We start from the raw sequence: 17,182 nt of genomic DNA, 5'->3' as shown, positions 1-17,182 counted from the left end.
GTTTTCTGAGTTGTAGGAGGGCTGGGGGAGCAGGACACAACCCCGAGCCCAAGCACCACTACTGCTGACACAGATTTCTGCGCTCAGGTCACCGAGTCACAGCACGGGTGGGGGGAAGCTGCTCCCCCGGGAACCAGCATTTCTGATGTTTCAAGAAAAAAATTCCTTTTCTCAAGTTAGGGGAACAAATACAAACCAGCTAGATTCTGATTAACAAAAAATCAAAATCAGGTCAAATAATGCATTTGGGGGGGGGCTGGGGTGAGTGTGTATTTTTGATCAAGATGAAAATCAAAGACAGAACAGCATTAATGTATTAACATTTAAGAATTTGGTATTTCAAAATCTTCTGAGCGTGTTCAGTTAAATAATATAAAAACTTACTGAAACAAACCCAGAGCAGTCCTGTTTGAGCAAGTTCAAATCCATGCCTTTATTTTGATGTTACATTCGTACAAGTGCTGAACGCAGCCAGGTGCATGCATGATGAGACATCTTTTTCCAGCCACATGCATTATGCTAGAGGCACAACCATGGACACTGCACAACAGTGATCTCAGCACACGTGCAATTTAAAAAATAAATATCAGAAAACTTGGAAGAATGCTGTTAGTGGCAATGGGATCCTGTGGTGTTTCTGCACCAACTGCAGTACTTTAGAGGTCTTCAAAGAAAGCACAAAAACATAAGTGTGTGGATTATAAACAAAACAGTTTATTGGTTTTATATATGTTTTCAAGGTACTTTCATGCTGCAGTTTAGAACTCCATTTGTTAAGAAAGTGAACCTTCATAAACCCCATCTTCACTAAATAAAATGCACAACTTAAAGGTGAAATGAAGCAACCAAAAAATTCAAACCAGATCCTGACCATAAACTATGTATGCTCCTGGAATCACAAAAAGAATCCAAAAGTACAAAATGTTTTTCTTGGGGATTTTCTAGATTGACTGTTATTTAGAAAATCCATGATGAGATTCATCCCAGTGAGTTTTTACCATCTCAAAGCTGGACTTCTAGCCAAGCCAGTGACCTCACCTCATCCAGAGTTGACTCCTCTCACCTATATTAAATATCTATGTAAGAACAAGATGAACTGTCGTCTGCCAAAGACTATTCTGTTGTCCACAGGGAAAGCTTACATTAATGCAATGAGATATTTTTTTTTTTTTTTTTTCACTAGGGATTCAGGGTAGGATATTAAAGCAAATGCATATGTAGTTATCAGTTACAATAATACCTCTGCATTTTGTATGAAACCCAGTAATCATTGATACAATATACTTATATCCATATAAAGTTCTCATCAAAACATTCCATAATATGGCAGGCGTTTTGGCACAGTTGTCTCGCCGTAGCACCAACTGAACAAGAAAACTGAATGCTGGCAAACTTCACTGATTCATTACGAATTTAGGCTGGTTTTATTTAAAAAAAAAAACAACAAACAAACAAACCAACCTCAATGCTTTAAAAATTGAGCCCAATGCTCAAAATACAATTCCATAATGCCTGATCTATTTGAAATTAATATCTGCTGTCGGCCAAAAGCATTTTGGAAACAGAGAAAAAGACTTCAGCCCACTACGCTGAAGCCAAAAAAGCCAGCACAAATCCTACCACCTTTTCTGTATTTTTCTTGTATCATTTCTTGCTCAGAGCATGCAAATGCAAAACTCAAGAATGCCCATTCAATTTTGGAATTCTAATTGCATTGCTGCTTTTTTGACTCAGTTGCTATTATGTTGTGGCCTCATTTTTTACCTTTGCCAGCACTACAGCAGCCCTGCATTCCATCTCCACTGCACACTGAGCACCACAACTTTAGGCACACCTGTCTTTACAATACGTTTAGCAAAATCTCATTAAGCACCCACTTCACTTCCATATTTCTGTTCAGCCTGTCACAGATCCACAGTGTGGATTTTGTCACCAGACTCCAGCAGCTTTCAGCACCGCACTATTTTGGTACCGAATTCGAGATGTATATCACCTGGTCTCCTGGTGGGTACTGGAGTACGACACCTCTTTTGCTGTTGACAGGAAGGTCTCAGTGATAGAGAAATGTGAGGCGGGCTGCTTTAAGCATCAGGGAAGTGCTGGGATTATAATTCTTTACTCCTCCTTGGACTGAGGCCTTGGAGGAGGTGTAAAGCAATCAGGTTCCTGTTATCAGCTAGAAGGCATCGGAGGCAGGCTGTGGCTGACAGCTGGGATCTGGAGGAAGCTGTTGTCTGCTTGGCATTAGTAGAACAGGTCTCAGGAAATGGCAAAAGGAAATGGTACAGCTGCACCTCCACAAAGGATGCTGGGTTGTCCTTGTGATAGCTGGCAGCACCACCTCTCTGGCTGAGAGTTTCTAAGAACAGTCCCAAAGAATTTCTTTGGAAAAGCAGAAAAGGTCTACAATGTAGTTTTGTAGCGGTCCACCTGGGACACCTGAACACCCCAGCCTTTTACACTGATGGCACCGCTTGAATTCAAACCTGCTCACGCTGGCATCAGGTAAAAGTGGTAATGACAGAGAAATAAACCCTGTGCATCAGGGTTCAAAGACATTTTAGTTTGAGCATATAAAGTGTTCATACCTTTAGTCTCTAGTGCTCCACTAACTTGACTAGCTGAAGATGTGGCTTGAATATTTTCCACTGACATGGATTACTCTCCTTGAAGTGGGCTCTGAAAATGCATTGCTTCAAAACACACCACAATCATGGCTGACCATGGCAGAGGTGGTAAAGATGAAAAAGACTGCCCCCACTGCCCCCATGTTTAATAGCCAGAACACAGCAGTAAGCAGAGACATAGTCTGGCCCTCCTCAAGGGTCAAAATTTCTCATAATTGAAATACATAATTGACAGAAACACAGCTAAAAATCAACAACAAAACAACCCGATCCAAAACATAGTGTGAAATGAATAGCACCAAGGATGTTGAGGCCCATGCATTTGTTCTATAAAAGCGAAAACTGCAGTACCTAGACTCAAAAATGATATTCCAGTGTTAACTGAGTACAGTGCTGAGACTGCATGCTGATACTGAGCACAGTGGCTTTACAGAGAAGCTCAATGGAAACTGTAACAATACAAAAGTATAAAAATAGATGAGAAGTTCAGTGGTTAGTAAAGAGACTGGTTATGATCACAGCACCATTCCCCTGAAGTCAGTTTGTTCTCTAAAGTCCATAAGAATTTTGCTGCTGTCCTCAGCAGAAGAAAGATGGGACCTTAACTGGAGACTGCACATCACTTTTGAGCTTGGATTTCCAAAAATACAGAAATACTCCCTTTGCAGGGAAATTATTGCACATTTTACCATGACAGCAAAATTAGAGTAGGTAGCATTTGTCATAGTGTTTAAGGCACATGTTTTTGGTGTTCTGGGAGACGAAGTATAAATTGTTAAACTTCAGAAGGGGATATGTACTTCCTTGCAGGATTGTTTCTGTCAGTAGCTCCACAACAGACGACATTATGCAGCAGAGGACTTAATTCTACTGCCATCTGCTTGAATGCCCAGACTCTAGAGAGAGTTGTGTTTGCATCACTGAAAGTGGAATTTAGCCCTTTGTCAGGAGCAGGAAATTTTGATATGCTTGCACTTCCAGACATAACCTAAACCTACAGGCTGAATGGCAGATACACAGTTTTTGCCATGTAGATTAGTGGTCATGGATACATTTTACCAGTCTGCAGACATTAAAGGCTAGAGTTCAGTATCAAATGAGGAAAAAAGAAAAAAACAAAAGAACAAACAACACCTCGCAGTAAAAGTATTTTACCAGAATCCTTATTTACTGTCACTGCTGTACTATTGTTGCCGAGTTGAATTCTAGATTTCCAGTTCAGCGACTTGGATGAACACCTGTCAAAATAATCACAGCTTGCTTTGTTTAGTACTGGCCTCTGAAAACAGCCTTTGGGTCAAAATGACATTACTGAGATTAGCACCTTGGCAATTACTTACAGAAAAAGTTGAAGTTTTTCAAATAGAAAGAATACCTTTATAGCAAACCTGGTTCTTCAAAAAAAGTAATTATATTAAAAATATATAATCCATGACAGAACATTCTATTTTAACCCTGTCACGAGAAATAAAAATATTGCATACACAGGGTGCACTCAAAATCTCTGGGGCCAAATTCTGCACTGAATTAAGTGGGAATTTTGCTGAAGTACCAACTGGAAATCTTATTTTATGGCCATTGTAATCAGTACGATTTTATTATTATTATTTCACAGGTATTTGGATTTCATCTAACAAACAGTGCATCATTTGACCTGTAATAAATATAAATAAAGAATGAATTACATGTCAATGACATATACTCTCTTTTCCATACTATGTCAATTAGCATGACCACAACTGGCCATAACTACACCCAGTATTGATTGTGCTTCAAAGTTGGGTTTGTTTTTCGACAATACTGCATCATTTCAGGATCGAGGTTTAACCAGCTGTTTTGCAGAGACTGTTCTACCGTTGGAGAAACCGCTGCGGGAAGCAGCTGTTCACTTCTTACTGCCATGAATGCTGAGGCTGTACTGCTCTCAACCCCCTTCAGGAGAGGAGTCACTGTAACACTGGGTACAGTCAAGCTCCGTTCCAGACACCAATCTTGACTACTGAGGACTGCATCTGTCTGATTTTTGACAAGAGGTTTTGTCTTCTCTTTCTTCTGACACATTAGCAAAACACACACAGAAATAACAGCAACAATAAGTAGCACAGACACTAGGACCAGGGGGATAATGATGTACCAAGGGTTTCTGCTTTCACCTCCCTGTTCTCTGGGACTCCTGGCATTAACCTGAGTCGTGGTCTTAGTCCCTGCAGATCCACTTGTTCCCATTGCCAGATTTAGCAATAGACCTTCCTCACGTAGATTTCCCCAGTGATTCTGCCCTGGCCACAGGGTTGGTTCAGTCTTCTGTGGTGCTACTGTAGGCTCTTCATTCTGAGAGGAGGCTGGTGCCTCGTCCTTTGAGGTAGCGTGAATTTTTAAAGTGGTCATGCTGGTTATGGAAGGCACTACAGTTGTAAAACCCTGCACAAGTGGAGGACTGTATGGCACGATGGAATACTGAAAATAGCCAACAGCAGGCTGCACAGCATCTGCCCTGAGTATAAATGTGAATGAGTCATTTAACAGATCAATGCCTGTCATATTGGTATCTATGTCTAGAAGCACAACACCACTATCAATGTCAGCCTGCGTGAATGTCTGCGTATCTTCGAACACTGCATCATTCACGAACCTTTTCTTCACAATCCTTCCATGGGACGGGGGCACTATCACTTCAAATCTAGGATTGCTATTTGTCAAATTAGCTAGCTCAGAAGCATCCAGGTCACTGTTTCTGAATGTATAAGCTGCTTGATTTGAAATCTGCATGTCAGGTACAACTTGTACTAAAGGCTTCACTGTGATGTTCAGCACTTGTCCTGTTAGATTGCCTTCTGCGGTGAAAAGCATAAACTCCAGTACTTCTTTGGATGCAGTGAGATTTGTCAGGTGATAAGACAGCCTTCCCGAGTACAAATCTGCTTGCTCAAATTTAGTAACCTGCTCATTTCCAATCATCAGATGCCCGTATTTGAGCGGCTGAGTTATTTCATACATAATATTAGTGCTTTTTCCATTTGTGACAGCTGAAAGCTGCACATTAGTAATAGTGACAGATGTCTGGCCCTGTGGAAGTGCAACATTGGTAAGGTTGACCAGGACAAGAGCGACTGGTATGACTTCAAGACGGAATAGTTTGTATAAAGGGCGATGTTTACCATCAGTCACACTGAAATAAAACACCCCAGAAGATGAACTTCCATCCTGTACAAACCAAACTTTACCACTGTCAACATCAGCTTGTGTGAAATCCTTTATAGAGACACTGAGATTGCTTTTCATTGCTAAATAACCATTATTGGGGTTGCTAACAATGGTGTATTTGAGCTCGGCTGGGGCATTATCTAGGTCTTCAACTTTCAGATTCTCTGATCCCAGCACTGACACATCACCCTGCAGGACTTTCAAGTGCAGCCTTTTAGTCTTCAATTCTGGAGCTTGGTCATTCACTGGAACAACAGTGATATTAAACACCTCCTCTAAAAATTCACTATGGGGCTTTGTTGCAGACTTGCTCTTTAGGTTTAACCAAACAGCAAAAGTGAAATTGTCATTAAGCGATTCAGAATTATCATGTACGTACACAATTCCAAATTTGTTCAGTATGTATTGGGAGAAGTTAGGCTTTTCTTTGGTAACATTTCTTTCTCCAACAACAATCATGCCATGTTGGGGTAAAGATACAACTTGATACCAGACTTCATACATGGAGCGCTGTACCTCAGGTAGCTTAATCAATAGATTCGAAGCATCTAGATTTGTTTTGTTGATTAATACTCTACCTCCTTCCTGGACTATGGCACCTAGCAAAACAGAAAAGACAATCTTAATAATTGACTATTTTATAATTGCAATGTATCAGAAATGAGATGTCAAACACTGATGATGCTCAGAAAAGTTTCTCCTTCATGGTATCCTTGATTTCCATATGTCAGGCTAAAAATATATTACCACTATTTTTAAAATACAGTCACATATAAGAGACAAGATTTTCTACTGATGCATACATTAAGATTAAAGAAATACCAGTTATCTCACAGCTTTTGAGTGTTTCCACCTACCATTACAGCAAAATGGAGAATACCCCCTACAGCAGTAGGAAGGAATAAACATAGGTAGTTAATCTCATTTTTAAAGATGCAGTGATGCAGTTTTCCAATCTACTATCTACACTGCACACAGAAAAGCATTCTGGTCATTTGTTATTGAAGAGAACGTAGCCTTTGTTTTTTCACATTTGTTCACTGGAACCCTGACAGATCCAAAACAATTTGGAGCCCAAACAGTACAGCATCTTTACCTGTATTTGCCAGAAGGTGACTGTTCCGATCATGCCTGGTAATTTCATAAGAAATGACAATATGGAACACCTGTAGGTCCAGAGCTGACGGTGGAGAGGAGACAGTAAAGGTAAAGAAATCTTCTGCACTCCAGCCAGCTGACTCGTCTTGTAAGTGCTCATACATGACCACACCTTCATCCACCTGTTTCGTGTAAAGAAAAGCCATAGGTATAAGAGGAGAATAATTTTAAACACAAAAGTGTAAGGAGAGGAAAAAAAAAAATATCTTAAGAACATTGTTCAAGAGGCGCCTTTGTACCTTAGTCCACGCACAGTGTATATAGAATCATAGAACTGTTTAGGTTGGAAAAGACCTGTAAGATCATTCAGTCCAACCATTAACCTAGCACTGCCAAGTCCACCACTAAACCATGTCCTTAAGTGCCACATCTATGCATCTTTTAAATACCTCCAGGCATGGTGACTCAACCACTTCCCTGGGCAGCCTGTTCCAATGCCTGACAACCCTTCCAGTGACAAAATTTTTCCTAATATCCAATCTAAACCTCACCTGGCACAACTTGAGGCCATTTCCTCTCGTCCTATCACTAGTTACTTGATAGAAGAGACCAGCACCCACCTCACTACAACCTCCTTTCAGGCAGTTGTAGACAGCGATAAGGTCTCCCCCCAGCCTCCTTTTCTCCAGACTAAACAACCCCAGTTCCCTCAGCTGCTCCTTGTAAGACTCATTCTCTAGACCCTTCACCAGCTTGGTTGCCCTTCTCTGGACATGCTCCAGCACCTCAATGTCTTTCCTGTAGTGGGGGGCCCAAAACTGAACACAGGACTCGAGGTGCGGCCTCACCAGTGCCCAGTACAGGGGAACAACCACCTGCCTGCTCCTGCTGGCCACAGTATTTCTGATGCAGGCCAGGATGCTGTTGGCCACCTTGGCCACCTGGGCACACTGCTGGCTCGTATTCAGCCGGCTGTCAGCCAGCACCCCCAGGTCTTTCTCTGCTGGGCAGCTTTCCAGCCACTTTTCCCCAAGCCTGTAGTGCTGCATGGGGTTCTTGTGACCCAAGTGCGGGACCCAACACTTGGCCTTGTTGAACCTCATACGACTGGCCTCAGCCCATCGATGCAGCCTGTATGTAACTTACATTGAGATTATCTTGCATTTCTCTTCTTCTTAAGATGGACTCTGTTGCCAGATAAGCTTACTTAAGGTAGGTGAAACGTTACTGGGCATGAATGCTTCATAAAGGCCTTATGTGAAGAACAGAGATATAAAGCATTGAGAAATTTATCTCAAAATAGCGATGGTATCAGTGAACAGGAGCTCAGCTGGACTGTATGTTTAGTGAATCGGAGTATCACATGTCTAGGGTTTTTTCTTTATAAGGATACTACTGGTCTCATTGTCCTGAAATAGCATATGAAAGACTGAAGTCTTGAAAGGGACTTTGATGCAGGTATTTCATGGTGAATAACAAGAGTTACTTGGTAAGAGACTACAGAAAGCAGAAGGAGGAGCAATTACCATCAAAATACACTCTCGTTTATAACCAAAGAGCTGATGGTATTACTTAGTGGAAAATTTCTACATCACAACAAGAAGGGGATTCCTAAAAGACAGGAAGGAACCTGGCCTGTCATATACCTGCCTTCACTGACCTTGCAGATCGTCATACTCAAGAGAATCCTATCAGTCCTACCGTGAGGATTTAAGCCTCAAAGTACTGCAAAATACTGCAATAAATCTTCAGAGAAACACATATTTATACAAGATACAACCATTTACCTCTTTAGGCCCCAAAGCAAAAGGCAGTATTTTCAGACTAGGATTCTCATCAGTTGGAACTACACCCATACTTTAAGATCAATATCATAATACACTGAAACTGCAATAGGATTCCTAATAACCACAAGACTAGAACACTTACTAAATCTCATGCAGTCGATTCAGCGTCTTGTCTGCTTGATAATTCATTCACTGACCTGAAGAGAACACAGCTATACCTATTAAATCCTTGGCAACCTCCCAGGCAACTACTGACCTGTCTTGCATGTGTTAGTTTATAATTGCCAGAGATATCCCTGTCTGAGATGGTGCTAGTTCTAAGTTTACTACTTGTAACATACTCTACACAGCTTGCAAACACCTTGAAGGATCTCATTAGCACGTATTCCTATCACATATGCTTGAAAGGTGTGAAAAAAGAAAACAAAAAAATCCCTGCTGCTATCACAGATGAAGCACTTAGCAGAATCTCAGCTGTGACTACAGAGAGAGCTAATCCTGAAATTACTGCAATAGCCCCCACTGAGATCACTAGAGAAACAGGGCTTTCAGGGTCAGTTTTCTCAGCAGCCTCAAAACCATCCCATCTTACTGTCTAAAAAATTCAGACTGATGTGATAAAATCCTATATGCACATCTCCAAGATTATGCTTTCCCTATACTGATTTAATTCTTAATGGCTATCATAGGACAAAACAAATAAAATTTATATTAAAAGGATATATTGGTTCAGGATAACTTTCCAAAACATGCCTCTAGGACTTCAAGTAGGAGAAAGCAAATTTTTATATCAAGAACAGGCTCAATATGCATCCTTTAAATTCAGCAGTGTTTAGTATCAATCATAATAGGGTTATTTTTTTCAGCTGAAAGCCCATGCTAATATCTGGGCTAAGAAGAGAATGGAATTAGTGAAGATTTCTGTGTTTACCTCTGTAATGACTTTAAATATAATGAAGAAATGACTTTAAATACAATGAAGAAACTCTGGCTCGCTGCGAGATGAAAATACGTCTAAGATACCATAGAAAGTACTGACAGAGAAAAAAACCCAAACATCATGTCAAAAAATACTGTGTTATTCAAGTGCGTTTAACACAGAATTAATTTTCTTATATTGGCTGAACAACAACTGTCCATGAAAAAACTTCTTGGAATGCAATAGAGATTTCAATTCTTTTTTTTTTCTTTTCTTTGGCAACAAAGCAATAAACCACAGGGCATAGGAAGAGTTCAGCGCCATAGCAAAAGTGCTAACTAAGCTAGCTTAGTGCTAAATAAGCTAGCTGCATAGTACTTTTCAGAAGTGAAATTTCAAGCTCCACAATACAGAAGGAAGTCAATGAAAACCCAAAAAACTAAACTAACACAAAAATATTTTAAATTCAAATCAGATTTACAGGCTTCCTATTACCAAACATAAACTGAATGTTTGATTCTCCATTACATGAAGAATATATAGTATTTTGTAATATCAATGTCATTTTCTCACTGATATTTAACTTCATGTGGCTACAACACGCTAGACAGTGAAAGTTTATTTAGGATCTCTTTTCTCTCCCTTATACCTCATTCTCTACCAGAATAAAAAGCAAGCTGGTTCGGATACCTTAATTCTACCTGCAATAAGTCACTTAGCTCTATTTGTTTGAAGTGAAAATGGCCAATACAAATACCTCCAACAGAGAAGAAAAGCATACACATTATTACAGTTCAAATCCTTACACAATTTACAAAGTTCAAAGGCAAGTTAGCTATACATTAGTAAGAACTAAAGCTCTAGAGAATAAGTGGCATGTTCTGACGTGGCACTGTCTGATAAACATATCTAAAGATCATATCCATAGGCAAAAACAGTGAAACTTCAAAACTTTAGCTGCAAGATTTTCTGACATGCTTAACTGTTTCATCTAATGCTCATAAAAATCATACATTTTAGGAACAGAATCTTAGAATCACAGAATCATAGAATGGTTTGGGTTGGAAGGGACCTTAAAGATCATCTAGTCCAAACCCTCTGCCATGGGCAGGGACACCTTCCACTAGACCAGGTTGCTCAAAGCCCCATCCAACCTGGCCTTGGACACTTCCAGGGATGGGGCATCCACAGCCTTTCTGAGCAACCTGTTTCAGTGTCTCACCACCCTCTCACAGTGAAGAACTTCTTCCTTACATCTAATCTAAATCTACCCTCTTTCATTTTAAAGCCATTACCCCTTGTCCTATCACTACACGTCCTTGTAAAAAGAAGGGAACAGTGTCATTATACAGTTCACCTCCCTCATAATGTAAGACAAAACTCAGCAACTATTGCAACAAGACCAGTAACATAATGCGAATAGAACATAGTTTTAAGAGAAACATACTGTGTTCATCTTGATTTAAAAAGTTCAAGTGGAGATTCATTCCACCACAGTCCTTGGTGATGTTGTTTCAAAGTTTGATGATAACTAATAAAAACACCAACCTTTTTTCCAGGTCCTACTGGTCAAGTTTCAATTTCTGGCCACTAGATTTTCTCATTCCTTCATATACTAAATCAAACAGCCACTTTTAAAATCTGTAAATGTACATTAAGACCAAATTATCTCTTAATTTTGCCTCCAGCAAAGTCAGAAGATTGAGCTCCTTTTATCTCCCCCACTTAGATTTATTGAGAATAACTTACTGCACGCAGAGGACACAGTTACATTCAGATTCTGCACACAGACATTTCTTTTCAGCTGCATAAGAATGTTTTCCATCAAGTTACATGAGCTGCCACACTTTACTCATTCAAGTATGAGACCCTGTATCACAGTTAAGATTCTTTAAACACTTAATATCACAGCCAATCAAGTCAACAGAAGTCCTCTTGGGAACACCCATGAGGACTGCGTACAGCTGAAATGAATCTGATACTTAGACTTTTCACAGAGCAAAAGGCTACTCCTTCTGCCAAAAACTAAAGGCTTCCAACCTTGGACTGCTGGTTAATGGCACCAGAACAGCTCTTCTTGAAAAATACTGCTACAAGCAAAACAGTGGAAATTGCCAAGACCCTGCTAGTATCCAAGCAGAGGGGAACAAAGGCTCCTCTTGCCTTCATTACTAGATGCCAAATACTTAACAACATAGCAAATCTGGGTGATTGCACTGATGGGTCACATACGCCTGGTTACTTAACAGATATAAATGGATCAGACAAAGAACAAGCAACTGAGATGCCCTTTGAAGTAACAATCTACCCATGAACTACTTATTATAAAGTAAATGCTTACCATAGACTGTGTAAAACTGAGGATTTCCTGCGTGGTATTATCAGAATTTATTCTTATCAGCCTTCCAAGTTTTGGGGAAGTTATAATCATAAAAGTTATAGTTCTGTTCCCTGCATTGGTCACATCATTGGTTACAGCTTTCAGATCATGTCGTGAAATAGGTTTTCTGGAACCTAAAAAATGTCAGTTACAAGGAACACAGATTTGCAACAGCAATTTTTCCAAAAGGATTAAGTTTTGTATGCACAAGTCACCCTCTCATCTAGGTATTCTACTTAGCATTTTAATATCATTTTATACAATCAGCAGGTTTGCCTTTTTTCTAGTTACCTTCTAGTAACTCTTCCACAGCTTTTTCAATCAAAAAGCCCATCAGTAAGATGTACCTTTGTTTTACAAATGAAAACTGCAGTTCTCTTCAGCATATGTAATTGCTGAACACTAGCTTCTGTAAAAACAACCCAAAGTAAGAAACAGAGCATGTATAAGAAGCTCTGTTCCTAATATTACATGTCTAGAACTGAATTCAAACTCTAGCTGAAGTCACCATTGCCCACAGAAGGCAGGGTGATTTGGCAGGGAGATGCCTTAACACAGCAAACTTTCTAGTGAAAACACAAACCAAAATCAATTATTACCAGAAGCTTGAAACACACTTTATGGATATGAAAGATGATTTTCATTAAATGAAAATAAAAAATAAATAGTGAATTAAACAAATTAGGAAGAACATCACATAACAGAAATAACAGCCTGAACTGAAATCATGTATTATTAAGATGGATGGAGACTGAGAGGTAACAAAATCCTTTTAATACAGAGCACCACACTAACCAGTACCTTCTGGCTTAAATATTATAAAGATTATAAAGAACCTTCTGGCATTTAGTCAAACTAAGACAATTTTTGCCACAGCTCTGACAAAACCAAACCTAGTAATTTCCTAAAAGAAAAAAGAAGTTTTATTTGGCTTCTTTTTGATGTACTGTTTCATGGTACACACTCAGCAAACTAAATCTCACGTTTAATGACACTTTTGTAGGAGGAATAGATTCCCATAATCCTATTCTCCCTGCCCCACTTCTGCTTCCATTTTTACATTTTCTCTTTTCTTGAGCAACAAGCTTTCATACATATCAATACATAATTTCAGATACTAGCAGTATATATCCTTCAAGTCTGAATTATCAATCCATCTTCAATAAAGAATAATGTTTATACAGGAATAACACAAAATAACATGTTCCTGCTATAATATTCAGAAGAAAAAATAAGGTAAGCAAACTGAAAAATGGGGATATTTTACAAGCCATTAGTAATGTCAAGATTCTGCCTGTTTGCATGTAGTTGTGCCCTGGTTCAAACCACATCTACTTTGAAACAGAGTTGTTATAATGAAACGAAATCTTCTGGCTCTGCCTGTTTTCCCCTTTTTACCCTCCCATGCCTCTCTGTGTCCATACTGCTTTGAAAAGCGAAGCAATACCTCAGGTCTAGAAAAATTCTCACACACTGTATCTAATTCAAGGATTCTCCCTCCTCTTACTCTCTCTTCTTTTCCCTTTTTTGCGTGACAAGCAGAGAGGGAAGCACAACCTTGTGTTGTATGTAGAGCAGATGTGGTCAGGAATGTGCAACCGAGAGCAACAGTAAATCAGACCATGTGTATCTGCAAATACAGTTATTTCACAATAACCTCCTACTTATGCAAATCAGGCCTCATTGCCTTAACGGAGTAAGACAGAGTAATTTTCAAACACAGTCACACTGTAGTGACAGAAGTTACCGCTCCAATTTTTCATAACTATATCAGGTTATCACACCACCACCATCACAGCGCACGGACATGGGGACAGAGGATGTGTGCCACAAAGCCCCCGTTTGTTCCTAATAGACCTGATCTCAATCACTGCACAGCACAGGCTGAAATACAGTGCAGAGCCCCAGACAATAAAGTCTCTCACACTTTCATGTAAAATGGGATCCTCCCCCAGACATAACCTTCTCCTTCACCCACTTCTGTCCTGAGACTTGAGAACCTTTTACAGCACCCACAGTAGTTTTGTTCTGGTCTCACATCTCAACAGGGAGAGGAAGATTATTTGCCAGCCAAACAACTGCGTGAAGGAAAGGGAACTGAGAATACTGTCTACTTGTTCCCAAACATGGGAGCAGAGAGGTTGCAAAACCAACCCCACCCAAACGCCGGGGAAAGAAACAGAGGGGAGGAAGACACACAAGGATGGGTGACTGTCCTGGTTTCAGCTAGGACAGAGTTAATTCTCTTCCTAGTAGCTGGTACAGTGCTATGTTTTTGAGTTAGGTATGAGAAGAATGTTGATAACACTGATGTTTTCAGTTGTTGCTCAGTTTTTGATGCCCAGCCAACAAGAAGGCTGGGGGGCACAAGAAGTTGGGAGGGGACACAGCCAGGGCAGCTGACCCAAACTGGCCAACAGGGTATTCCATACCGTCTGGTGTCATGCCCAGTATATAAACTGGGGGTGTTGGCAGGGAGGGGCAGATCACTGCTCAGGAACTAACTGAGCATCGGTCGGCAAGTGGTGAGCAATTGCACTGTGCATTATTTGTATATTCCAATCCTTTTATTATTACTGTTGTCATTTTATTAGTGCTGTCATTATCATTATTAGTTTCTTGTTTTCTGTTCTATTAAACCGTTCTTATCTCAACCCACAAGTTTTACTTCTTTTCCTGATTTTCTCCCCCATCCCACTGGTGGTGGTGGGGGAGTGAGTGAGCAGCTGCACGGTGCTTAGTTGCTGGCTGGGGTAAAACCACAACAGTGACAAAGAGTAGGGCCAAGCTAATGCGTATGAGTAAAATGCAACAGCATAAGGCTATCATCAGTACCTAATAATTTTGGTATCCATTTTTACTGCCTACATTTAAGATTTGGAAAGGGCTTTGGCATAAGCATTCTGCCTATCACTGCTAAGCAGTTACAAATCATCTCATCTACAGACTGCTTAAACAGCTCTGCTTCCGAATACCTACAAGTCAGGCTGCCTGTCCTCAAAGAGCAACTCAGCTCCTTCATTCTTTGAGCAATTGCTTCCCTGAAGAGAGCAAATCCTCACATTGTAGATATCTAGCATATGTAAAAAAACCCTCATATCTAGCAATCAATTTATTGAGCACACTGAATAAAACAAGCTTCTGTTAACGAAAAAAAATATCCATAAAGTGTATAAACAAATCTGGTATATCCAACACAAAAGAAGACAGCAGTACATACTCGTATAAAATTGCAGAACAATATTCTCTTGAGAGAATAGATTACACCCAGTCATGAAGACAAGGCAAATTCCCACGATATATTCAATTTTTACTTCCCTAAAGTGAAGATTCTTCAAGTCGTCTCAAAATTCACTTTTTCTGCAGTGCTATGAACTATAGCAGGACACTGGCTATTGTTTTTAAATCTGTTAAACATTTAGCACCATCATTGTTGTAATAGTAATTTCATGATGAGCAAGTACAGCTGAAACCCATACAGCTCCAGAATGTCTTTTAAAAGTATCATAAAGAGAACAGGTGAAAAAGCTAGTAATACTTTTTAACACCAAAAAGGAATTTTGCTAAGCCAAAGTAAGTGAGAATTCAGGAAAAACTGTAGGCTTAGATGAATACAGCTTGCAGTGCTGAAAGAAATAGTGTATTTTGCAAACTGGAGAACTGACTGACAGTGTAGAGACTTTGCCTTCTATGGATGTATCATGCATACTTTTCTTACAATCATCTTTGGCTTAAGATAGAACTCCTATAAATCCCTGTGCCTGAGGCAACCTTACACGCCAAAATCACAGATTAGTAAGCTTTGTAAGTGGATTTATGTGAATCCCATTTATACCGTCTGAATTAGAAGATCATGCTGCTACAATCTCATTTTTTGTTGCCTGTGTTTGAGGGGGTTTTGTTGCAAGCCTTTTTTTTTTTAGACAGCTTATGTTTAAGAACCTAACATGGTACTCTTCTGTATCAAATTAATAAATCAAGGTACAGATAAACACCTCTAGACCTTTACCAATTCTCAGTATCTCTCTCTGGCTGTACAGACCATGTTCACAGCAAAAAGAAGGTAGCAAAAAACAAAAGTGTGACACAAGACATTGCTGAGAGAAGACTAATCTTCATTTCTCCTTTATTCCTGCAATTAATGTTAGATTACTAACCCAATGAGGGATTACTCTTCTCCATGCAAAGCAGTAAATGGCTTTGGTAAGACTCTCTTAATACATCAACTCCTGCAGGAGTAGGATTTAATTAAAAAAAAAAATACTCAGTTGCTGATCCAACTAGTTCCAAATGCACAAATACGAATCAAAGTTTTTAGTCCTCCTGATTCATCAGTGAGTCTGTGCTGCTCTCCGTAACTCAGCTTAAACAATAAGAAAGTGAACTAGCAATCTGGCGAGCTTACATGTGCTATTCAGAATTCCACAGATACAAGCTTCACTCTGCTTTTACCAGGTAAAATCACAACTGGATAAGACACCTCTAAATATGTGAATATAATACAGAGCTTTTAAACAAATCTGAATGGAGAATGTTCAGAACTTAGGCAGACACCGTTATTGCCACGCTTTGCTTATATATTTCACTGGCAATTTCCATGACTCCAAGCACATGCACATATCAAAAAGTTAAAGACTGTAAAACAATAAAGCAATATGTACTTTGAGAAAACATAACTGTTCTTTTAAAAATCAGACAGATAGATGTTCCCAGGTACAGTTTTCTGTAGTTCAGCCAGCTAGCTATCTAATAAATAACTGTATATTATGCAATGTTTTCAAGTGGACGAAATCATGGTAATCTTTAAAAACAGACCTGGAAAGACTCCGAGTCCTTTGTTCACTTCAAGGCTAATGACTAGCATCCGAGCTGTGATGCTAAAAATCTGTCGAGGTGCAAAGTTCAAACCATCTGTTACCTGAAAGTTGAATCCTCCAGACATTGCTCCTGTAGAAAACAAAAACATAGATTTATTCTTGTATTATTCTGTTTGTCATCCAAAACATACGAACATACACCGGACACCTTCTGCTCTTAGCTACAGTGAAATATATCCAAAGTCATCCTGAAGCAATTTTTGATCAGTACCTTTGTATCTTAATTAGAATTAAATAAATTAATAATGTAGAGAACACTTTCTGAAGGAAGAACTACTGGCTGTTGTTTA

At 39.5% G+C, this 17,182-nt stretch overlaps 1 protein-coding gene across 1 annotated transcript in view; it reads right to left on the bottom strand.

Annotated features, from left to right (window-relative positions):
- Positions 1–3,629: 3,629 nt before the first annotated feature.
- Positions 3,630–17,182, bottom strand: part of LOC126036240 (chondroitin sulfate proteoglycan 4-like) — a 42,441-nt gene continuing 28,888 nt past the window's right edge. Inside the window, exons 7-10 of the mRNA XM_049795769.1 lie at positions 16,831–16,962; positions 11,977–12,149; positions 6,928–7,111; positions 3,630–6,430 (exon numbers count right to left, since the gene is read on the bottom strand). Of these exons, the coding sequence (XP_049651726.1) occupies positions 4,377–6,430; positions 6,928–7,111; positions 11,977–12,149; positions 16,831–16,962 (2,543 nt within the window). The 3' untranslated portion in view covers positions 3,630–4,376. The remainder of the gene's footprint in view (positions 6,431–6,927; positions 7,112–11,976; positions 12,150–16,830; positions 16,963–17,182) is intronic.

Source organism: Accipiter gentilis, chromosome Z (genome assembly GCF_929443795.1).
Source record: "Accipiter gentilis chromosome Z, bAccGen1.1, whole genome shotgun sequence".
NCBI lineage: Eukaryota > Metazoa > Chordata > Aves > Accipitriformes > Accipitridae > Astur > Astur gentilis.
This window is presented reverse-complemented; position numbering and strand designations above follow the sequence as displayed.